Below are 23,945 nucleotides of genomic sequence, written 5' to 3' on the forward strand. Positions count from 1 at the left end.
AACTGTGAAAACAATACTGTTCACTTTTTCAAGAATGTGTTCGAGGGTAAAAATAATATTTTTATGTCATAATTTGTTTAATGTTCACTAGAGAACATTATATTAACCTAAAATATAAGAAGTGTGTATTCTTTCCTTAAATAACTAATATGATTTACATATATATGGCAATTAATGATTGTGAATAATAAAGATTTGATAACAATTTTTGCATCCTTCTTCATTTTGTTTAATTTTATATTATTAAAAAAATAAACAATCACATTAACCATATAATAAAAAAATTAAATTTTTTTCTTATATGTTATATTTTGAATTTTTAAAATGACATTAAATTACAAAAATGAGGAAACCTTATACGTTATATTTTTTTTTAAAACGACTTTAAAATACAAAAATGAGGACACCTTATATGTTATATTTTTCTTATATGTTATATTTTGAATTTTTTAAAACGACTTTAAATTACAAAAATGTAAGTTTTCCTTAAGTATACGACTAAAACATTAAAATGACATGTATCAATTCGATGGTTGATTTGAAAGCTTTCAAAACCATATGCAAGATAAAAGTTAAAATAATTCAACTGTGAAAACAACACTGTTCACTTTTTTCAAGAATGTGTTCGAGGGAAAAAATAAGGTTTTTATGTTATAATTTGTTTAATGTCCAATCCGATCAACCCATGATGTATTAATTATAGTTTTGTTTCATCATTTTTATTAAAAACTGATCTGATCCATCGGAAAGAAATTATATAATAACAACAAAAAATATTGTATATATATAAATAAAATTATCAAATATATAAAAAAAATTATCGATAATATATAGAAATAAACTAATTCTGCTCCTAGTTTATAGTGAAAGCAAGAAACTCTTTATGGTCCGGACGATATTATTAAAGGAAGGGATAATAGTAAGAAAAAGGAGTTTATGTTCTGTCATAAGACTGCGCGTACTGAAAACAATGCACTCGCGACTTGGAATTCACCAAGTGGCTCTTCTGTACCATAATGGATTCTCAAGCGTTCGCTTTTTCGATGCGTTTCGACGAATCAGAATGCTTCTTTAAGTTTCAGATATACTACCAGTAGTACTTTTTATTGGGACAAACTAATAGTAGTACGTAATATTGTTTTGCCTTTTTGCTCAGAAAGTCGCAATAATGAATGATAAATCTCTCTCCTTTGCGTTGACCTTACAAAAACTAAAATATCTTTTTCGGTCGGCGTAGAGTATAAAATATCTTTTGGTTAGAGAAAAAAAACGAAAGATATTTTCTTGACGGGAAAGAAAGGGGGAAAACTAACAAATATCTGCCAAATTAGATACGTATGTGTAACGATGAGACCATATAGATAATTATTGTTATGTAACTGTGCACAATATTTAAATATAAACTAGATTTTGATTCAAAGGCGGGATTAATTTTGTTTCTTAAAAATAAATTAAATATACATTAAAATTTAAATATATTTTATAATTTCTCATCTTTCAAAATGCAAATTTCTATTTTTGTCAATAGATAACTTTATATATAATTTTTTTTCTTAATTATTATGTAATATATAATGGTTTTGATTAATCTTTCTCATTTTTGAATCTCATTTCATTTTATAATCAGTACTTAGTATAGTTACTAATTTTAATTAAAATTTTTAAATTTAGATGAAATTAATGTTAAAATAGAGGCCGAACCGTAAACCCATGACCCGCATATATTTTTGTCCAAAATCCAAATTTGAAATCATTTTATAATATAAATTTGAGTGTTGCCAAGAGTTTTGGAAATCTGTTTACAATATCTACACTAAATATTTTGAAATTTACTAAGTAATACGTTTATGATAATTGAAAGTTTGAACATAAAGTTAAGTTCATATCATTTTCCTAAAGCTAATAATTCGTCAAGGCTGAATCCATAACTTTGGATGGGAAAAGAGTTGGAATGCAACAATAGTACACATTTTGTATATTTGTAAATGTCAATACATAATTTTGAATGAAAAAAATGATGGATTGCAAATATGGTACACGTTTCGTTATATAAAAATGTGAATACATAATTTTGGATAGGAAAGTAGTTAGAATCCAATGATTATATATGTTAACATAATGTACTACCAATTGTAAAAGAGGAAACAATTTATTAAAATAGAAAAATAATCTAGAAAATGTAATGGCATGCCACTGTAAATAACTAAAAAAATCAATGGCAATCCTATTCTGCTTTAATAGTATAGATAGTACTCCCCCGTTTCAAAATACATGAAATTGTAGGATTGTGCACAACTATTAAAAAACTTGTTTTTTATCTTTAAAATATCATTAAAATATAAACTAAAAGTTATTTAACTAATCACAAAATATGCTTCAAAATATTATTGGTTACACAGATTTTGATAAAGTTAAAAAATGTATTAATATATGACAACATCATCTATTTTAAAATATTAAAAACTCTCTAAAACATCATCTATTTAGAAAACAGACAGAGTATTAGATTTTATTCACCAATATTAAAAACTCTCTTTTGTCCTTTTCTTCTTTATTCTATTGTTCACCGGTTCACTAAACCCATTTCTTTTACGAATAATCGAATATATGAATAAATTAAGATAAAAGAGTTTTACTTATTGCCGAAATCCATAGTCGATGATCCCATTTGACTCGCATAAAAAAGTTTAAAGGATTAAAAGAAATTAAAAAAAAAAAAGAAGCAAAACGTGAACAGACAATCAAAAATTGTTGAATGATTTTGTTAGTTGATGAATTTCTCTACAACTTTTAAAAAACTTAAATTAGAAAAAAATTGTTAGAGAAGTTTCCTAAATTCTAAATTACACTCTAAAATATACCTAACTTTATGTTTCAAATGCTCAATGTCTTTCCTTTCTTATTCTATTCATTTTTGCTCGGTAAGCATTATAAGAAATAAAGCTGAGTAAAACTTGGTTAAGCTTTACGGTTAGTGTTTAGTCAAAACGGATGTAAAGTTAGCTTATACTCCTACTAAGCATGACCTTTAACTGTATATTTATTAATACAACTTGAAAATACAAATCGACGATAATGGAAGCAAAAAGGAGAGAAAAAGGTAAAGATAAGACGCACTGAGAGATTGGGCAAAAACAACAAGTTGATATGATGCTGAAATGTTAGTTAGATAAGATTCTAGGACGATCCGAAGTCTCGTACAAAAACATCGTATTCTTAATTTTCGAATATAAAACCACCGGCTTATATTTGAGGCAGCTGATGACACTTCACTTATTTTCCTTAAGATAACATTAATTATCTTATTAGTTCTTCATTAATTAGTGCCTTTCTATGAACTTCACACCAACATTTTTTTGTTATTTCTTTATTATATGCCTCTCCCACCAATCACAACTTAAAACATCGATAATATTAAATATCCTATTCCTAGGAGGACATCATTAGCTGTGTGACATAAGGAGATCATCTCATGAGTTGACCTAACCTAACCTTTTATACCAGAATCCCAAAAAGCTCTTTCAAATGTTTTGAGGTTTCTTGAAAAAGAACCGCAAAAAAAGGGAAATGAAAGTGTTTCTCATAAAAAAATCCTAAGAGGAAAGCATAGTTACATGGATTTTGATTTAGCTGAGCAAAAGAGTCTTAACAAAGAGCTACAATAAAGAACCATAGTTCAGGTCTTGGCTAAGCGAAAATATGGAGTTGACAGTGATGGGTCAATATTATCGTAAGGTTTTTCTAATTACGTTAATGGACCGAACATATTATAATCTAGCGGCCCATAATACTGGTGGATTTGTTTTCTATTTTCCTGGTGGAATTTTTACATTATCAAGTATCATGTATTTATATAAATAAATCATTTACAATTATTTTCATACCAATTTTTATTCGTAGTTTGATTACACTAAAATAAAAATAAAAATGGATGAAATATATAAATTTTAGTATGTACAATTTTTAAAAAATCATAATTTATGTAATACATTAGTTTGTATAAAAACCAGAGTTTATGGGTTTATAGCAATGATAACACTAATTCAACTTTTAGTTTTCTTTAGGAGAAAATAAATAAAAAAGTGTATCTACATTTTATAAGATAAATAGTTTTAATATTATTATATAAATATATTAGTATTGACACCAATTAAAAAAAAAACTAATTTTGTCATTCAAATCCTAGTCTAGACTCAGATGAAATATTTTCCCTACTTGAATACCTACTTAAGTTTATGAAAGCATCCTAATTTTAGTTCCTTTGTCAAAAACACTTTTAATTGATATTTTTAATTTTGAAAAACTCCAAATTCTATCATCCAAAATCTTAAAAACAAATTCGAACCAAATTATTCGGGAGAAAAAAAGACCGAAACAAAAGAAAGAAAAAAAAAGGTGAGAAGTAATTTATATGGTAGACCAAAAAACAAGGAGTATGTATTTGACATTTTGTTAATTATTCGTAAATCGATAATGTGAAGCAATTATGTGTTGTGTTGTGTACAAATGATTTTCTTTATTTAGCTCACTCAATCGAGATCTCCTTAGTTTCAGCATCATCTTTCACTCTCTCACTCGCAAACACACCAACACGAAGCATAATAGTGGAATAAGAAATAGAAAGTGGAAGTTAGGGATGAGAGATTACCTTCCAAAATACTTGAACGCCTTTCTCTTGGCATTTGCCACTTTCGCTGTTGTATTTGCCATTTTCATCGCAAAGGATCCAAATACATCTCACCATCTTTATTTCTCAACATCATCTTCTTCACTATGGACCTCTTCCTTCTCCTCCGCCTTTATCACGGTATATATGTCCATCTTTATTCCTTTTCATCCACATTTTGATTGTAATAAATGTTTAAAACTTCGGTTTAATTGTTTGTGTTATGTTTCTATATATACAAAGAGATTTTGCCTATAAATTTTTAACATAGAGTTGTGTATTTGGAAAAAAACTACTACATCATATAAATACAAAAGCAAATGGAAACGGAAAAAACTTTCTCGACCAGGGATGGTTCTAGATATATACTAATGAAACATTAGCTTAATTTGACTCCAAAATTTTATAGAACTATTATACATAATTCGTGTAGAGTAGCCTAGTTGTCGAAATTTCCTTTTATTAAGATTAACCATAAAATGTTTATAGTCTCAACTTCAGATCCAATCCTGATTTTTACTTGTGTCTAACTAACCATTTTATGTTTGAAGTACCAAATGCTGTAACTTCCTTTGCCAAAAACACCACGTTAAAGTAGATGCATGCACATGCAAATAATCAGTGTCTAATGTGAGTAACATATAGTGAAAATAAATAATTATGTTTTGCTTTTGTATATTGAAGGAAAAAAGGAAGAGGAACGGTTCAAATCCAGGTTCTTTATCCTGGAAAAGAGACAAGAAAGTAGAAGCGGAATTAGCAACCGCGAGGGCGTTGATCAGAGAAGCTCAACTAAATCCTAATTCTACAACATCATCTCCTCTAAGAGATGAAGACTATGTTCCTCATGGCGAGATTTATCGGAACCCTTATGCATTTCATCGGTAAATATTTGATTCCCTATGCGTTTATGTTTGTCATAGAAGTTACCTATATTAACATCTTTCCTTGTGGCAGAAGCTATCTTCTTATGGAGAAGATGTTTAAGATATACGTTTATGAAGAAGGAGATCCACCAATTTTTCACTATGGTCTTTGTAAAGACATATACTCCATGGAAGGATTGTTCCTAAACTTTATGGGAAACGATGTTCTTACATATCGAACCCGAGATCCCGACAAGGCTCATGTCTACTTCTTACCTTTTAGTGTTGTCATGATTCTTCACCACCTCTTCGATCCAGTTGTTCGAGACAAGGCTGTCTTGGAACGTGTCATCGTTGACTATGTTCAGATTATTTCCGAGAAATATCCGTATTGGAACTCAAGCGATGGTTTTGATCACTTCATGTTGTCTTGCCATGACTGGGTAAGTTGTTCTTCTGTTTATTTGTTAGTGTCTGGTTAAAAATATTTTGGTCACAATCAAAGTCGTTCCTTAGTGTAATAAGCTTACATTCAATTATATTATTACAGGGACATAGGGCAACATGGTACGTAAAGAAGCTATTTTTCAATTCCATAAGAGTATTATGTAACGCCAATATATCAGAATATTTCAATCCGGAGAAAGATGCTCCATTTCCTGAAATTAATTTACAAACCGGAGAAATCAACAACTTAACCGGCGGTTTAGACCCGATGTCTCGAACAACACTGGCTTTCTTTGCTGGACAATCACATGGAAAAATTCGTCCGGTTCTTCTAAACCACTGGAAAGAAAAGGACAAAGACATTCTGGTTTACGAGGACCTACCGGGCGAATTAGATTACAAAGAGATGATGAGGAAAAGCCGGTTTTGTATTTGTCCTAGCGGCCACGAGGTGGCTAGTCCGAGAGTACCGGAGGCGATATATAGTGGATGTGTACCGGTTCTTATCTCGGAAAATTATGTTTTACCGTTTAGTGATGTTTTGAATTGGGAGAAATTTTCGGTTTCGGTATCGGTTAAGGAAATACCGGAACTAAAAAGAATATTGATGGATATACCGGAGGATCGGTACAAGAAGCTATACGAGGGAGTGAAGCAAGTGCAGAGGCATATATTGGTTAATGATCCTCCAAAGAGATATGATGTGTTTAATATGATTATACATTCTATTTGGTTAAGAAGATTAAATGTTAAATTGTTCTGATTAAATGTTTAATCTGATTATAGCACTCATTTGTGACAATTCCCAAACCCCAATCGATTGTAAATTTGTAATCATACGTCAACCTCGAGAAGTTGAAAAATGCTAATTATAGCATAAGTTTAAACCTAATTGCTTCATTTTTTTTTTTTTTTTGATCAACCTAATTGCTTCATTAAGACTAGAAAAACGAACATGGCTATGAGCATGCACATGTCAAGTCAAGCATATAGTATTTGTTTAATACAAAATGGATGACAGATTAGTTGAAACGTAGAGGGAAACATGTAGTCTAGAGGAGACCAAGACATGGAAGACTTGGACACCATGGTTCCATAATTGTTGCATCACAGCTGGATTATTTATTCAACAAAGTTATTAATCATCATTATACATATATTGACTAATTCTCGTGTCATAAACAAATATTACTTTTGTATCATTATTTACACTAATTTTTGACCAAATCAAATAACCAAAGGTTTTGGTCTTTAAAATTTTTAGAGTTGACAATAAGCGTGTACCACCGATCGACAACTAAGAATCAAGAAAACATTATGCCTACGAAATTCAGACTATACGATTCTGTTGGTACGTGACAATGACTCATGAAACAAATAAAAACTATAAACTCATTCCATTATTTATATTTCTACAAACTTGTGATCTAAAGAAGACCACAAAATCTCCGAGACAAAAAAAAAAACTATCAAAACATTCAAAGAGAGTTCTCAAGCAAATCATCTTTAATCATCCATACCGGTCGCTAAGAAGATAACAAGAACATGAAGGTATGTACTCGTAACAAGTAATGTCTTGGATACATACTCTACTCATAACAAGTAATGTCTTGGATACTCTTGTGTATGTTTAAAAGAGTATTCTATTGTGATGTTAAGAGGTTTTCTGATTGTGTGCAGCAAAAGATCTTGATAAGAGTTACCATGACTGATGACAAAGCCCGAGCAAAAGCAATGAAAACTGCAGTTAAGTTTAAAGGTAACAACGAAACAAAAACCGTTAGAGAAACCGATTCTCATAATTCTTGTTGAATCTAAAAGAGTTAAATGTAATGTCTTATAGGTGTGTCGGCTGTGGAAATAAAGGGAGATCACAGGAACCAGATCGAGGTAACCGGTGTTGAAGTCGATATGATTGGTCTAACCAACACACTGAGGAGGAAGGTAGCATGTGCGGAGCTTGTAAGCGTAAACAAAGTCGAACCACCCAAGCCCGATGAAGAGAAGAAGCCAGAAGAAAAGAAACCCGAAGAGAAGAAACCAGATGAGGCAAAGCCCGAGGAGAAAAAACCAGATGAGAAAAAGCCCGAGGAGGAGAAACAAGAGCCATGTCATTGTCATCCACCATGTCATCAACAACCATGGCCTTATGGATACGGTGTGCCATCATCCTATCATTACCCATGTGATCCCTACGGGTATAATGCAAGGGACTATATCGGGGAACCAGTCTATAACCACGAGCCTAATTGCACGATCCTATGAGAAGACTATCGGAAGAGATCAACATTTTTTTTCTCATATACTTAAGTGTTTCAGCATGTTAACGCACTTTAATAGTCAGGTTCTTCTATACCAAGTGTTGAAACATGTTAACGCATTTTAATAGGCAGGTTTTGTCACATGAATGAAAAAAAAAGCCTTGAGCTCCTAATCAACGCAAATTCTTTACTTGTACATGCTCTTATAACATGAAAAGCTTAACCATGGAGTTGCAAATAGTAACTTCCTTACGAGCAATCAATCTCTTAATCAAGATGTATTCCTTTGCCAGCGGTTGCTAGTGACTCACCTTAACGACCTCTGCCACGACCGGCACCACCACGGCCACGACCACCACGTCCACGGCCTCGTCCCACAGGCTTCCCTACAGACGACAAGAAACAAAGAGTTGATAAAAGGAGTCTTACGGTTATACAGAAGAAGAGATCAATCAATCATTATATACCAGCAACAGGCTTCTTGGGTTTAAGACGAGGAGTGTCTTCAACGAGCAAAGTCTCGAGGTTCAAGCTATCAGGAAGAATGTAGTAGCGGATGTTGTTACCCCTCAAGCTCAGATGGTCCATTGTCACTGGGTTCTTCCCCTTGAGAGTCATCTTAACCGTCTTCAAGTGAGTGTTCATGCTCACATCAACACCTATAACAAAATCTCAACCAAGCTTAAACTAACAAACTTGAGGCGAGTGAATCTAAACTGTATATTCTCAAGATCTTACCAGTGATGGTTCCATGGACCACGGTCCCGTTCTTCAGCTCGATCGATACAGTTTCGTTGTTCAACTTCATCAAAAACCTAATCGATTCCAACCGGAAACGAAACGATTAAACACAGATCAGCTCAGGCAATTAAGAATGGGAACGGGATCCATACGATAAAACTGAGAAAGTACCTGACGAGCTTCATCTTTGGGTGGGTGTGGGGAAGAAGAAGAAGAAGAAGAAGAAGAAGAAGAAGAAGCTGTGGAGGAACCCTAAAAACTCTTCTTTGGCAGTGGATTTTGGATCCAATATCAGCTTAACAAAATATTTGGGCCGAAAATCCAATGTACTAAGGCCCATCAATATCTGGTCGCTTGGTTTAGCTAACCGGAAAATTAATATAAAGAGGACCGAATTTCAATTCCACGAAAACCCGAACCGTAAATTCGAGAAAACGCGGCGTATTAACGAAAGCGCGGGTTTGCTTTGTGGTCCCTGAAAGTGTAAAAACCCAAACTAGAAGGTTTAACAAGCAATGACGTTCACATTTTGCGATAAGTGGTTTACAACAAATGCATCGCTCCTTTTCTGTCTTACGAAATGTGATAGTGAGAGATCCTCCCTAGGGTCGTTTTTACTTGATGGACCGTTTAAAAGTTGTAAAAGTTACTACTATAGTTTTTTTTGGTGTAAAGTTATTACTATAGTTGAATCCAACTATTACAGTATTTTTTTTGTTTGTCAATGGAATCCAAGTATTAAACTATTGTAAACCAGGGAAGGACCTAGGTTAGACTTAGGTGGAGCAAGACTTAGTGGACCAAGCAGGCCGGTTCAATGTATCATTTGAACACTAGGGTTTAAAATTTTTGGGTCCTTAAAAAAATATATTATATTACAATTTTTACTAAAATTTTACTTTATAAGAGTTTGTGAGTAATATTTAATATATTTTTAATTATTTTTTTAAAATATAATAGTTTTGGGACTTTCTGTTTTGTTAAAAAGAATATTTTTATATTAAAAATATGTATATATTGAAAAATGGAACCCTTAATTACTATAACACGAGAGAGAATGGGATTGGACCCATAACGGTTGCACCCATTAGAGCCGGCACTAGGAGCAAGTGCCACATGCAAAAAAAGATCTTTATTTTTATAATAGTTGAGGAAATGCCCCAGGTACATTTGGTTAAAACTTAGCTATCTACTATGTTGTGCCAAACGTTGTTATATTTTCTTTATTCACCCCTGAATCCTGATTGTATCAGGTGAGACTTAGGTGGAGTAAGTGTTAGATTCGGGTTTATTATGGGCTTCCAACTTTTCCAACTTAAAACCAATTGGCGATTAGTGGATTGACCCTAACCCTTTATATATTACTTAATGTTCCTTAGAATTCCCGATGTGGGATACATATCTCTAATACCCTTTCTCGAGATGATGGCTCTTTCGGCCAAAAATCTCGGAACTTTAGGACATTTATACTCGGTCGAGCGAATTTAACACAATCTTTATACCCGGTTGGAAGGGTTAATCACGACCTTTATACCCGGCCAGAAGGGTTAATTTTAATTTTTAATTAGGAGTTTAAGGTATTTAGGATCTGGGCTCTGATACCATGTTAGATTCGGGTTTATTATGAGCTTCTAACTTAAAACCAATTGGCGATTAATGGATTCATCCTAACCTTTTATATATTACTTAATGTCTCTTATAATTCCCGATGTGGGATACATATCACTAATAGTAAGTGCCACATACAAAAGTTAATTTTTATTAGCTTTATAGAAAATTGAGAAATTTCCCTATGCACATTTGGTTGAAAACTTGGTTATCTCATATGTTGTGCCACATGTTGTCAAATTTGCTACATCCCTTCCCTGATTGTAAACTGAGATAGAAATAAATTATATTTATATTAATGTTTTGGTCTGAAAACTTCATTTCAGTTAATCTCAGTCAATGAATGTGGCAAACGAAATCAGAAACGAGCTGAAACTTGTAACTCTATCAGCACAATTGTTTACACTTTATTATTTTTTTCAACTGGTTCCTCGCGCGCACACACACACTCTCTCATACACTATATATATATATATATCATTTTCGTCATATACATTAGGATCATTCCATTTATTTCCCTTTACGATCAGAGAGATGATGACGAGGATGAAGCTTTGCTCCGTTTCTTTTATCTTTAGCGTAATTGCTATTCAGGTTCTACATCTGTCCACCATAGTAAATGGCCAGCAAGTTATGGACTCGTGCAATTCAACTCTACCTCTCGAGGACCTCGCTCTCGACTCGAGCCTCTTTCAATGCGTCGAAGTTTGGAGTGACCAGAATTACATCCTCCGAGTAAGCTTAATATCCATTTCAATATTTGAAGTATTAGGAGTTACACTACCTAACATTAGATATGATAGTAACCAAAAAATGATAGTTAACTTTCGTTTGTCCGTTGACCAAATATTTTAATATTTTGTCCAACGATGAAATTATAGGATAAAGAATACACAGTTGCTTTTACACAAGGCGTCTACAGAATGTGTGATTTTTTTACTGCGTAACTTGTTATATTTTTTTGATAGACATATAGTTGATCAAATATAAGTAGTAGACATCTCTAAAATTAATCATATATAGGTTTTGAACTATTTTGTTTTCGTCAAATAAGTTTTATTAGTCTCCCCAATCATGTTAAACTTCTGCTTGTAGATCATATTTATCAACTAAATTTATATTTTAGTTGTACAAACTTGTGAACAATAATTTGGAAATTCTATGCTATGATTTAGCACGCTAAATATGTGAATATCCATTTACAAAAAAATATCAAATGTATATTTTCTTTTTCCTGTTAAATACATGCAGTGAAGTAACGCTCGATATTTCTTCTTAAATTTTACATGTATTCTTAATAGCATCATTTTTTATGTCATTTTTCAAATAAAATATTTTTTATATATATTGACGTTTACCTAATTAACTGTTTTTTTTTAATTTCGCGCGCACAGTACGCTAAAACGGTGGAAAACACGTGGAGTTTCATCTTATCAACGCCAGATTCCAATGCCTATATTGCGATCGGATTCTCGACCAACGGCCGGATGGTTGGAAGCAGTGCAATCGTCGGGTGGATTACATCGGACGGCGAGAGTGGAGACGCGAAACAGTACTTGCTCGGAGGGATGTCGCCCGGTGATGTGATACCTGATCAAGGAGACCTAAAGATCGTCAACGGCTCGTTAATGATCGAGTCAGTGTCGTCGCGTCTTTACATGAGTTTCCAGTTGACTGCGGAGCTGCCGCGGGAGAAGCTTCTTTACGCTATGGGTCCTGCTGGTTTCTTCCCATCTTCGCCGGAGTTTAGGTTGAGGGAGCACCAGTTCGTGACCACCACGACCATCAATTATAATACAGGTAAAGCAAGAATCTATCTCTTTCTTTTTAAACATTTCAAGTTGTTTTAATTAGTTAAAGACTTAAAGTCAAACTTGAAATAATCCATTATTTGATTATGAAGTAGTACAAGATTGTACTATTTTTCTGGAACTAGTACACAACGTGTGGCAAACCCTATACTAAACCGGGTGAAGCCTTCGTGAGTGAGCCTGGTCTGTCACGGATTGGTGCTTACTCGAATAAGACCTATATTAGCAGTACATGTTCCTTATTTTTAAAGTCAAACACAACTAAACTTCACTGCAAAGAAAATTAAATGAATATTGCAATCGTTTCTTCTTGTATATAAACCTAATTGAGTTAATTATCTACAAATTTGTTTTGTACAGCCAATATTGATCATGGTTAAATAATCAAATCACATAATCATCTCAATACTTCATATCATTAGTTACGCGGGAAGATAAGTTGATGAATTTCTTTTTTCGTTGGAATAGGATCTGCTACAATTGGACCAGCCATGTCTCCAGGTTCAGCGATGACTGGGGCAGCTCAGTCACCGTCGTCTCCCGCACCCTCTCTTTCATCCGCTTACGGCCTCTCACCGTCTCTTCTCTTCTTTGTCCTCAGCCTCGTAGCTCTCAAATTCTACTGATTTCTTTGCTCCTTTATTTTCCCGTGCAGTATTCATCTTCATGTGACTTATGCATTGTCGATTCATGGTGAAAGAATAAGGAGGTTTTGTGTGCATTGTGATTTTTTTTTTGTGTTTGTTAAACAACAAAGGTGATTGTTTTTGGAGTGAGATAATTGGTTTATATATTTTGATTGATTTAGAAATCCATATAGTATTTATAAATCCAAGTAAAATATGCAAATCCGGAGGTTTTTCCTCGGATTTGAGTCTTTGTATTTTTAACTAAAAAATCCAAACAAATCCATTCAAATCCATTATAAAATCAAATATATTAGTAAATCCGTACGATTGAATAACACTTGATTTGATACAGAATTTATGAATCATTAAACCAATAACACATGATTTTAATACAGATTTGAAAATCATAGAACCAATAACACTAGATTTAGTTCGGATTTTCAAATCCATTAAAATACAACAGCCAATAACCCGTAATTAATTTCTATTGTCTGAAGTAATATTTTATTTGAAACAAAATTGTAAACCAAACACAATCAATAAACGCCATGTAGCTGCCATAAACAAATTTGTTTTTTTTTTTTTTTTTTTCTCTTGGGTCTTCAAATGATATTTGTTTAAAGGTAACGAGCACATTTCAATATTTCCCACAATTTACGCAACGAGAGTGAGAGAGATAATGAAACTTGCTTCCCAAGTCTCAAAATTTTACTAGTCTTTAAATGTAAAAAAGAGTTAGTACTTTTACCAACAGAAAGAAGTATTTTAAAAAATTGTTGAACTCTCAACTACTACTTCCTTCTTTACACACTATCTCTCATATCATATATAATACATTTTCGTCGTCATCATCATGATCCTCCACTACTTTCATCTTTCAGATCCAGAGAGATGAAGATGAGTCTTGATTCCTCAGTTTCCTTCATCTTCTTCACCTTGGTCGTTCTTCAATTTCTACCGCTCACCATTCAGCAAGCTACTGAATCATGCAGTTCAGCTCTACCACTCAACGACCTCACCTTCAACTCAAGCCTCCTTCAATGCGTCGAAGCATGGACTGCTCAGAACTACATCCTTCGAGTAAGTCCTATCCTCCACTTCTCAACTTCTTTTTTTTTTAAATCATATTAAATCTTGATATATCATAAAGTATGCTAGAACGTTAGAGAACACATGGAGCTTCATCTTATCAGCGCCAGACTCCAGCGTCTTCATAGGGATCGGATTCTCAACCAACGGTCAAATGATCGGATCCAGCGCCGTCGTCGGTTGGTTACCTCCCGGCGGCGGGGGAGGACAGGCGAAACAATACTTTCTCGGAGGACAGTCTCCGGGAGAAGTAACGCCTGACCAAGGAGACTTAGTGATCGTCAACGGTTCTTTAAAGATCGAGTCAGTGTCGTCTCGTCTTTACATGAGTTTTCAGTTAACGGCGGAGACGCCGCGGCAGAGCATTCTTTACGCTAAGGGACCTGCCGGATTCTTCCCGGCTTCGCCGGGGTTTAGGTTGAGAGAGCACCAATCCATGACCACCACCACCATCAATTATAATACAGGTAAGCATTAGCCAATGCATGACCTTTTTTTAATACAGCTTGTTTAGTCTTAGTTTATTTGACTGATTAATTAAGTCAATATTTAATTAATCCATTATTTGACTGGTTAATGATCGCCACCTATCTCAATGAGACAGTCTGATCAGTGGTCACGAGTATAAACAAATACGAATTTGGTATTGTTGCTTTCTCACGATATGATATTATAAATTTAATCAAATCTATTTTTCTTCTTTTTTTTTAAAACACATCTCTGACGTTAAGAAAATAACCACATTGGTGATGATGACGATTAGGAACTGGTACAAGTTTGTAGTATTCTTCTGAAACGATTATGTTGGAGTCATTTTCACATCACACCCACCCTATTTTCAATACACTTGGTCTCTCTTGCCCAACTACTACAACCTCTCATATATTTTTCAAAATATATATTACTACTAATTAACAAAAATACATTATCAATGTTCCAACAAACAATCATGCTAATACTATAATAGATCTTCTTTTTTTTTACATTTTAAAATCATAAAATATCCTTCAATATCTAGTGGCAAAAAAAATTTAACAAAAAAAAAATCATGGTGCAGCAAAATGATATTGTGGCAGACTAAAAAATTTGGTATGTTCTTGTTTCATAGAGTAATGCTTTTTTTGTTTCCATTGATGAATTAAAAGGTTCGCAAAGTGTGGTTAAGGGTTCACCACACTCTAAGCTAAGGAAGACACATGGGCTAATGAACATGATTGGCTGGGGAATACTAATCATCATCGGCGCCATAGTTGCTCGACACATGAAGCAATGGGAGCCAACTTGGTTCTATTCTCATATCGCTATCCAGATCATTGGCTTTCTCCTAGGCTTAACTGGTATCATTTGCGGTTTGATTCTTGAAAACCGAACCAACGCTAGTAATGTTTCCACGCACAAAGCCCTTGGGATAACAATACTCGTCATGGGTGGTCTCCAGGTTCATCTTCTTTCACGCTCAAAACTAGAGTAAACTACCAAAAAGAAAAAAACATAAAATCAACATAAAACTGGTTTTGTTTATCGGCATTACAGGTACTAGCGTTGCTTGCTCGACCAGACAAAGAATCGAAATACAGGAAATATTGGAACTGGTATCATCACAACATAGGAAGAGCTTTGATAATACTCGCTATTTGTAACATCTTTTACGGTATTCATTTGGCTAAAGCTGGCTCTTCTTGGAACGCTGGTTACGGTTCTGCGGTTGGTGTCTTAGCTTTGGCTGCTACTGGATTAGAAGTTAGAAAGCTAATGAACAAATGAACTTTTATTTAAAAATTTCTTGCCATGAAATTGATCTTCGATAGGACAGTGTGATGTATTGAACATTTATTGACTGATCACTTGAATGATATGTTTTTCTCTTCTTGTCATTTTTACTTACAGTATTTGGTATTTCAAGAATTAAGTTTTTGATATTTTATTTTTAATTATTAGTATTTTCACGATATTAGTATAATACCAATGATGAACCTTCAGTGTAGACATTTTCTATCACTCTAAATGTTTTTGATAATAAAGAAACCTGATCACTTTTGCATGCCTTAAAGATTAGTCTTGTTCAAATCTGAGATCCTCAAACTAATCAAACGACTCAACATGATAAACATAAAACAATTAGAAGTTATAAGCTTTAATCTAATGATTAAGATCGAGTTTCACCACACATAGTTCGATCCATCTATTTACACACAATCCAAGTGGTTAGGCCTTGTCATGGGCTCTTAAATATTTAAATGTAGATATCTCTATAAGTCTGTTTCTTACGTGTCACTTGCACTCATGATTAAGGAGGTACTCTTAATTAATTAAAAATATTACATCTAATATAACTACATTATTAAAACATTCCCTTTTATTTATTTGTTTCTGCTAATTATATTTTAATTTAGTTTCCTTTAAAAAAAATTCAATTAGCATATATAATTAAAAGGAAATATTAATATGGTTAAAAATGATTTTAAATATATATATATATATATGTGAGATTTATAAAAAGGGAAATTAACAAAAAATAATCTTAATATTAAAAATATATTTATAAAATATACTTATACATCTAAGATGAAAAGCTGAGCTAATACAATAAATAAAATCAATTTGGTTTGGTTCATAAAATCAAAAATAATTGTACTTAATTTGATGGAATATATGTAGCTCAAAATTAGTAACTGAAATAATGCAATTTATTTTATCCAAAATCAAAGGTTTAATTAAAAAATTTGTTAAAAAATAATCTTAATATTAATAATTTTGTTCATCAAAATATACTGGATATTCTCACAAAATAAGTAACTAGACTAATCCATTTTTATATCCAAAATCAAAGTTCTAACTAAAATAAAACATATTATTTTACAAAAATATTTATTTATTTTATACATATAAATTACGAGATACTTCAAAACATATTACTAATTAAAAATAAAATATTAAATAATTTTTAAGATTTGTTTCTTTTGTAAACTACATATACATGAGATTTCAAAATGTTATCTTTATGTAATTTTAATCAATTAACACTTTAGTTTATTTTATCTATTTTATTCTAAGAAAATATGTTTTACATAATCTTAATAAATTTTATCAAATCTAATCAAAATTTTAATCTATTTAGAACAAAAAATATCATGTTTGAATTTAAATAAGTAAATGCAAACTAATATACGATGACTAAATCGACTAGATGTTACATATACAAAACCATATATCTAATTAAGAGAACATAATAGAACTAATATAAATTATACATAATAATTATAAAATCATTTAACTTATAAATAAAATATTAACTAATTATTATAAATATTTATACGCGTGCATGAACACGCGAGAATCACCTAGTATATATATATATAGTTTTATAAAGTGGAGCGTAACGAATATTCATCTCTAATTTTTTTAGTATTTGCAATTTTTTTAGTATTTTTTTAGTATCCATCTCAAACGGATATTGAGTTTTAGTACTTCGAAAACTTACTGATATCCGAAAAAATCGAATCGAGTAGAGTAGAGGCGAATAACAACTCGAATCAAATATAACCGATAAAATGCTTAGCCCTAAAAGTAAGCTTGTACCAATCGGCAACTAATAACCAACAAAACAAGTATGGAACGATCGGCAACTAATAACCAACAAAACACGTATGGAATGCAAACTATCCGATTCCGTCGGTGCATGACAATGACTCATGGGACTACTGAAAATAAAAACGCATTCCTTTATTTATATTTCCTCAAAACTTTGTGATCTAAAGAAGACCCACAAATCTCGACAAACTTTGCTCTTTTTTTTACTAATAACCTCCTCTTTACGCTACCAACAAGACTTTCCATGTTGTGTTACAAATACATTAGTCTTTTTTCTCTCATTTCAGAAATTAACAAGTACATTCGTTTTGTTCTAAAGAGAGGTTGTATAACAATTGCACTTTGTCTATCTTTACCATAAACAATTGAAATCTATTCACATCCTAAACGACAATACAACCCTGACCGTTTGCTAAGAATATTGAGAAACGTCTGAAATTTCAAAGGAGACTAGTAGTAACTCTACTGAATCAGGACAAAACCCGTGTTTCTATCATCATTACCAGTGGACACTCTCTACATCCTGCCATTTATTTCCTTTTCTTCTTTAACAAGAATCAACCATCAATCGGCTCTACAAGATCCATCAAGACTTCATTTGATGGGGCGGGCGAGGGAGGATCGAATTCGCAAGGTCTTGGTTCACCTTCACCGGAAGAGGCGGCATCTGCTTCATAACCTCAGGCATGTCATTCAAGCTGCAACAAACAATTGTTCAATCAGCAAAACAAGCAAAGGTTTTGAGTTTTACACATTACAATAGGAATGCTAATGACTTAGGAATGATCTATAGATGTAGGATATAAAGGTATTACTCGTTCAAGATTGAGAGGATGTTGTCCCGAGCTTTGCACAAGATATTGACGTTCTCATGTATCTGCAACGTGAAGAAAAGAATCTCTGAGAAGTCAACGAAGCAAAATCAAGTCCAAACAAAACTAGTGGAGAGTATAGAGCTCTACATGATGAAAAAAAAATATGGAAGTGGCATTCACCTGGAAAGCAGAGAAATTTGTAGAAACTTGGTTGAACATCTGAGCATTTTGTTCGAGAAGATCTCCACTCACACCACCAATAGCTGCAAAGGAGACAAGACACTCATGTTTCAAAAGAAAAAAAGAAAAATAAAAACTAGGTACTTGGACAAATCATACCTTTATATGAAACGCCATCATCAGTGTCTATAGGCATCATAGGAGGAGCGTAAGAAGGACCATTAGGATGCACATTCAAATGAGACAAGGACTTGGCTGGAGAATCCGTAGTTTTTTCCTGCCAAAAGAGATTATGCATCATAAGACAGATGCAAAACACGTTAAAAGGACCCCAATCAAAAGCTTGATCTATGGTCTGTGCATCAACTATCTTTATTTTTTTTTATTTGTAATCAAAATCCACATGCTTTCTTATCTTTGCTCTTCCTTGAGGAATGGTCTTCTTTCCGACGCTTCCCGTTTTCCTTCTTCTGCAATCCAAAAGCAATGTCACGGAGGTAAGAAAAAACAAGTCAGTGCACACTCACGAGCTAAGAAAAAAACTCGCAGAAACATACAGTCATCCATCTACAGCGGAGAGCAACATCTCTAACGGTTTTATCCTTCATCTTCATCGCAATCTTGGCATAGCGAACTATTGTAGGCTGTGAGGCATACCTGTATAAAACACGAATCAGTAAAAAAAGAGCGACAAGGTTTTGACAAAAGGCTACAAACACAACAACTCTAAACCAATGATACCATTCAACCTGAAACATATCATCCAACCTTTAAAACTACATTCAAAAACTGAACTTTTAACACATCCAAAGATCACTGCTTCTCTACACCGTAAGATATAAATAACAAAAGACACAAACTTCAAATCTAAAACGAAGAGACATATAGAAAATACATGTAGAGAGAGAGAGAGAGTACTTGGCGAGCAAATCTTCCAATAAGGATTGCTCCTCAAGAGTCCAATCAACAGAGATCCCTGGATTATGCCTCAGCGCGCTTATCGTCTCTGAATTATCCATCCCACCATTCTCCACCGAATTCACAGCACCACCATTCGTAGCCGCCGCTGCCGAAGACGATATCTTCTCCGCCGCCGATGACCCTTCTGTCGGATTCGAGCTCGCCGCCATCAAATTACCCAAATCTCTCGAAAAACGGAATCTTTTTGTTTATTAAAATATATATCATTTTTTTCAATTTTCATCTTTATCCTTTTTTCGGGTTTTATTGTAATTTTAGTTATTTCGAGGCTTTTCCGGTAAAGATCAGAACTATAGGGTCTAAAATATAATAAACCTAAAAGAAGAAAGATACTCTGTTTTTAACTTTTAAAGCTCCCTCCTCTCTTTCTCTCCCTGCGTCTCTACGCTCTTGAGGTTGGCCGTTCTTGAGTCGTCTCTCGGTTATGGCTACGTCTCATCCATCAGGTTAGTTGATCCTTCTGATCGGTTCGATGAGATTCTCTGTTTTACCGCTTTTTTTTAAGTTGTGGTTTTTTTTAGGGTTTCGTTTGTCTTGTGGGAGACGCATCGTTTATAGTTCACATTATACATCAACTTGGTGTTGCTATAGGCAGAAGACCTCCTAAACCTTTGGAACGAGCAGGAAACAACAACACGTCTGGTCCTCCTAAGCCTTTCAGGCCTCCTTCGAATACCACCACTGCTGATTCAGTTGAAGCTTCTGGCACTGCTGATAGGGCTCATACACCTGCTAATATGAATCAACTGAGTAGGCCTCTACCTATTAGACCTCGCCAGCAGCAGCAGGCCTATGGTGGTATGTGTACATGTTATTGTTTTTTTTTTAATTATTGAGAGGAGATGAGGTTACTTTCTTTTGTTGCGTGTGATGCAGGTTATGGTTCAAACCTAGGTCTGAACCCTAGGTATGGCTCGGGTGCATATGGTTCGGGACTAGGTGGGTATGGTTCTTTATATGGGCGTGGAATGTATGTGTAGATGTTTATTTTTTTTTTATTATTGAGAGGAGATAAGCTTAATTCTTTTGTTACGTGAAACGCAGGCTATGGTTCAAACCTAGGTATGAACCCTAGGTATGGGGGTGGAATGTATGGTGGTGGTAGCATGTATAGTAGAGGAGTCTATGGTGGTGGTGGTGGTGGTGGTGGTCTCTATAGAAGTTCAGGTATGTATGGTGGTTATGGTATGGGGATGGGGATGAGTCCTTATGGTGGTCAAGATCCTAACGACCCTAATAATCAACCTCCAACTCCACCAGGCTTCTGGATATCTTTTCTCCGCGTGGTATGGGTTCATTCTTTTTATGTTTTGTAATGTTTTAAGAAACCAAAGAGGTTGATAAGTTTTATAACGTTGAAGTGTTTGTGTTTTTGCTTGGTGACAGTTGCAAGGTGCTGTGAGTTTCTTTGGGCGTGTGGCGATGCTGATTGACCAGAACACACAGGCTTTTCATATGTTGATGTCTGCTCTTCTTCAGCTATGTGATCGTGGTGGTATGTTGTATGGAGAATTAGCAAGATTTGTATTGCGTTTGCTTGGGGTGAAGGCAAAGCCTAGTAAGATGCAGCAGCAGCCACAAGGGCCTAATGGAATCGCTTTACCTCACCAGCCCCATGGAAACCAGAACTGCGTCGAGGGGACTAAAGCTGCTGCTGCTGCTGCTGCTGCTGCTGCACCAGGTGGTGGTTGGGACAGTGTATGGGGTAACTAAGTTACTTCTTTCATTAACCCAAATTCTTCAACACTGCTATGAATACACTATGAGAATCATCAGTTGGTTAGGAATAGAAAGACAAGTGGTAGGTACTAGAACCTGATGTTTGTCTATCCTAGAATTCATATCTTTACTCTTTTCTGATCCATCCCCACCTGTGCTGTGTGTTCTATGGACTTGGTTTTACCCATTTTATTAACGATTCTTAAAGTATTTGAGGAGCCACTGAGCCCCAATGGCCAAGCCTTTTCTCTGAACTTTCTTCCTGGTCCAACAGGAAACAATCGGTGTTTCCCATCTTTCATCACAAGCAACGGAAGACGTTAGTTGTTGCTCTGATCGATTTGGTTTATTACCTGGTTGGGTAACATGCAATACACTGAACCGGTTCTGTTAATTGGTTACCGACTTCTGGAAGAAATAGTGAAATACTGAATTGTGGAGCTTAATCTACTGACTTGGTCGCGTAATTAATTCGTAATCCATGTTTACATTACGGAGGAGGGGAATGGCTGTCAAGTACAGTACTTGTATATCTAAGCTTCAAAAATCACAAAAAAATGAAAAATAAATGCGCCCACCGTGGGGCTCGAACCCACGACCACAAGGTTAAGAGCCTTGCGCTCTACCAACTGAGCTAGACGGGCCTTGTTGCTCTATGAACGACGTCAGTTTACAAAGCTAGTCAAACGATTCAAAGTTCTGTTGCATGGCAAGATACGTAAAACTAGTAATTAACAAGCAAAGTGCATCACAACCAAATATTACAAATAATAAAAAAAAATCAGATCCGTGGACATGGTTATGTTTCAAAGCAAGTTCATCAACAATATTTGTGAAGAAGAATTCAAACGAAGCTCACAAAGTTCTGTTATCTTTGCAAATCCATTTATTAATTCTCTTTCGAGGTTTTTGCCCTAATCATTCCGAAGAATAAAACAATGATTTGATTTTGGGTCACAAACCCTAACCCTAAAATGGGCTTCTTTTACAAGTTTTGATCACAAGGCGGCAAATCCACCAGCTTTCATCATCTTCTTAAACTCCTTGAAATCCACCATCCCATCTCCATCAACATCAACTTTGCCAATCATCCTCTTGCATTCATCTAGCGTTCTTCCTTGCTTGAGCCCCAAGGAAGCTAACACAGATCTCAGCTCTTCCACCGTGATGAACCCGTCCCTGTTCTGATCAAACACATTGAAAGCCTCTCTCATGTCCTCCTCCTCATCTCTCTCCTCCATGATCGTCTCGAACAGCCCTCCAAACTCCTCGCTGTCCACGTACCCATCACCGTTGAGATCAATCTTCTCAATCATCTGCACCAGCTCTTGCTCTGGGATGTAGATTCCAAGATTCTTCAATGAATCATTCAGCTCTTGTTTGGTGATTTTTCCGTCGCCGTTCTTGTCGAACATTTGGAATATCCGGCAAAGCTCTGCTTGATCCATCTTAATATTGGATTTGTTAGTTAGAAGAAGCTTTGAAGAGATAATGAATGAGAACAAACGTCACAAGATGAGTTGATAGAGAAAAAGAAGATATTAGGACAAGAGAAGGGAAGAAGGACTGGTTCTTAAAGAAAAGGAGTGGTTGCCAGTTTTAGTAAATTCGTTACAACTGTGATCGTTATCTGCACCAGTTTTCTGTTGAACTTGTCTAATAATAAGTTTTTTGTCCTGTTAGAATAAGTCTATTTATAGATACACACGGAATGTACACACATCTCCAAACAGTTTTCCGTTAGGATAGGCATTTCAGGTTGAATCTTTAAAAAACTCACAAATTTATGGTTAGGAAAGTTATAGAAACATAATTTTATTCAAAGTATTTATCAGTGCTTGTTCAATAATTTTAAAGTTTTTGTATGATCCATATAATATGTTATTTATTGTAACTGAGCTTATATAATATAATGGTCAACTTGAACACCACGCTATTTCAAACATATAAAAAGTCACTTGAACCCTTTTTGTTTTAAAAAGAGAGAAATGGCGTTTACAATAGTTAAGGTCTGGCCTTGTAACCCAAAGTATACTGAAACAGAGAAGGTTGATTATATGGGTTGTAAAAAGAATCTCCTTCCTGTTCTGACGAAGCACAACATTTTATATGCTCTCTTCTCATAATCTATGCTAACTATACCTAAACTTCTTGGCCAAACTGAGCTATAGAGACACTAAAACTCAACAGCATGTAACCACAATTCGATACAATGTGTTCACTAACCTCCTTGAATTTTCCAAACTCCTTACAAACCATTAGATACAACACCATAATCTCTAAGCCTGATAAAGAACCCATCTTTTTTGGAACAAGAATCAGCGAATATGAAATCAATAAAACAACATTTTCATATTTTGAATCATCGAATCGTTTAAACAAGCAAGTTCTTTACCACAATTACAAAAAGTTCAAAACTTTGAAGAAGTTGTAGACGCAGATTAGTACACTATCACAAATCATGAGAACATTACATACACATATGTTAACCCATAATTATACATGTTTTATGAAAATTTACATATAACTGTATAATTTTCA

General features: G+C 34.2%; 8 protein-coding genes and 1 non-coding gene across 9 annotated transcripts; 5 read left to right on the forward strand and 4 right to left on the reverse strand.

The window, feature by feature from the left end:
- Positions 1-4,582: 4,582 nt before the first annotated feature.
- On the forward strand, positions 4,583-6,771 carry LOC106300723 (probable glycosyltransferase At3g07620). The gene is made up of 4 exons (XM_013736932.1): positions 4,583-4,807; positions 5,351-5,550; positions 5,624-5,975; positions 6,083-6,771. Exons 1-4 carry the CDS (start codon positions 4,637-4,639, stop codon positions 6,740-6,742), a joined length of 1,383 nt encoding a protein of 460 aa, XP_013592386.1. The 5' UTR covers positions 4,583-4,636; the 3' UTR covers positions 6,743-6,771.
- Positions 6,772-7,389: 618 nt separating this feature from the next.
- On the forward strand, positions 7,390-8,263 carry LOC106343449 (early nodulin-75-like). The gene is made up of 3 exons (XM_013782671.1): positions 7,390-7,530; positions 7,660-7,738; positions 7,823-8,263. The coding sequence occupies exons 1-3, from the start codon at positions 7,525-7,527 to the stop codon at positions 8,242-8,244; spliced, it is 507 nt and encodes a 168-aa protein (XP_013638125.1). The 5' UTR covers positions 7,390-7,524; the 3' UTR covers positions 8,245-8,263.
- Positions 8,264-8,339: 76 nt separating this feature from the next.
- Positions 8,340-9,236, reverse strand: LOC106343459 (probable small nuclear ribonucleoprotein Sm D1). Its single transcript, XM_013782683.1, has 4 exons — positions 9,153-9,236; positions 8,979-9,055; positions 8,708-8,899; positions 8,340-8,626 (listed from the first exon to the last, which is right to left on the reverse strand). The coding sequence occupies exons 1-4, from the start codon at positions 9,164-9,166 to the stop codon at positions 8,553-8,555; spliced, it is 357 nt and encodes a 118-aa protein (XP_013638137.1). The 5' UTR covers positions 9,167-9,236; the 3' UTR covers positions 8,340-8,552.
- Positions 9,237-11,135: 1,899 nt separating this feature from the next.
- Positions 11,136-13,044, forward strand: LOC106297611 (cytochrome b561 and DOMON domain-containing protein At3g07570-like). The gene is made up of 3 exons (XM_013733819.1): positions 11,136-11,324; positions 11,984-12,389; positions 12,869-13,044. The coding sequence occupies exons 1-3, from the start codon at positions 11,136-11,138 to the stop codon at positions 13,024-13,026; spliced, it is 753 nt and encodes a 250-aa protein (XP_013589273.1). The 3' UTR covers positions 13,027-13,044.
- An 807-nt stretch (positions 13,045-13,851) lies between these two features.
- LOC106297602 (cytochrome b561 and DOMON domain-containing protein At3g07570-like) lies at positions 13,852-15,940 on the forward strand. The gene is made up of 4 exons (XM_013733813.1): positions 13,852-14,109; positions 14,180-14,585; positions 15,264-15,556; positions 15,652-15,940. The coding sequence occupies exons 1-4, from the start codon at positions 13,921-13,923 to the stop codon at positions 15,880-15,882; spliced, it is 1,119 nt and encodes a 372-aa protein (XP_013589267.1). The 5' UTR covers positions 13,852-13,920; the 3' UTR covers positions 15,883-15,940.
- A 2,016-nt stretch (positions 15,941-17,956) lies between these two features.
- Positions 17,957-19,864, reverse strand: LOC106341773. Its single transcript, XM_013780493.1, has 7 exons — positions 19,623-19,864; positions 19,262-19,361; positions 19,112-19,174; positions 18,864-18,981; positions 18,705-18,787; positions 18,525-18,586; positions 17,957-18,407 (listed from the first exon to the last, which is right to left on the reverse strand). Exons 1-7 carry the CDS (start codon positions 19,832-19,834, stop codon positions 18,296-18,298), a joined length of 750 nt encoding a protein of 249 aa, XP_013635947.1. The 5' UTR covers positions 19,835-19,864; the 3' UTR covers positions 17,957-18,295.
- A 196-nt stretch (positions 19,865-20,060) lies between these two features.
- LOC106302538 (peroxisomal membrane protein 13-like) lies at positions 20,061-21,398 on the forward strand. The gene is made up of 5 exons (XM_013739031.1): positions 20,061-20,131; positions 20,277-20,483; positions 20,562-20,655; positions 20,761-20,971; positions 21,072-21,398. Exons 1-5 carry the CDS (start codon positions 20,110-20,112, stop codon positions 21,396-21,398), a joined length of 861 nt encoding a protein of 286 aa, XP_013594485.1. The 5' UTR covers positions 20,061-20,109.
- A 577-nt stretch (positions 21,399-21,975) lies between these two features.
- On the reverse strand, positions 21,976-22,048 carry TRNAK-CUU. The gene has a single exon. It is a non-coding gene; the product is annotated as a tRNA-Lys (tRNA).
- Positions 22,049-22,263: 215 nt separating this feature from the next.
- Positions 22,264-22,936, reverse strand: LOC106327736 (calmodulin-like protein 3). Its single transcript, XM_013765976.1, has one exon. It carries the CDS (start codon positions 22,850-22,852, stop codon positions 22,403-22,405), a length of 450 nt encoding a protein of 149 aa, XP_013621430.1. The 5' UTR covers positions 22,853-22,936; the 3' UTR covers positions 22,264-22,402.
- Positions 22,937-23,945: the final 1,009 nt, after the last annotated feature.

The sequence above is a fragment of the Brassica oleracea genome, chromosome C1 (assembly GCF_000695525.1).
Source record: "Brassica oleracea var. oleracea cultivar TO1000 chromosome C1, BOL, whole genome shotgun sequence".
Taxonomy (NCBI): domain Eukaryota; kingdom Viridiplantae; phylum Streptophyta; class Magnoliopsida; order Brassicales; family Brassicaceae; genus Brassica; species Brassica oleracea.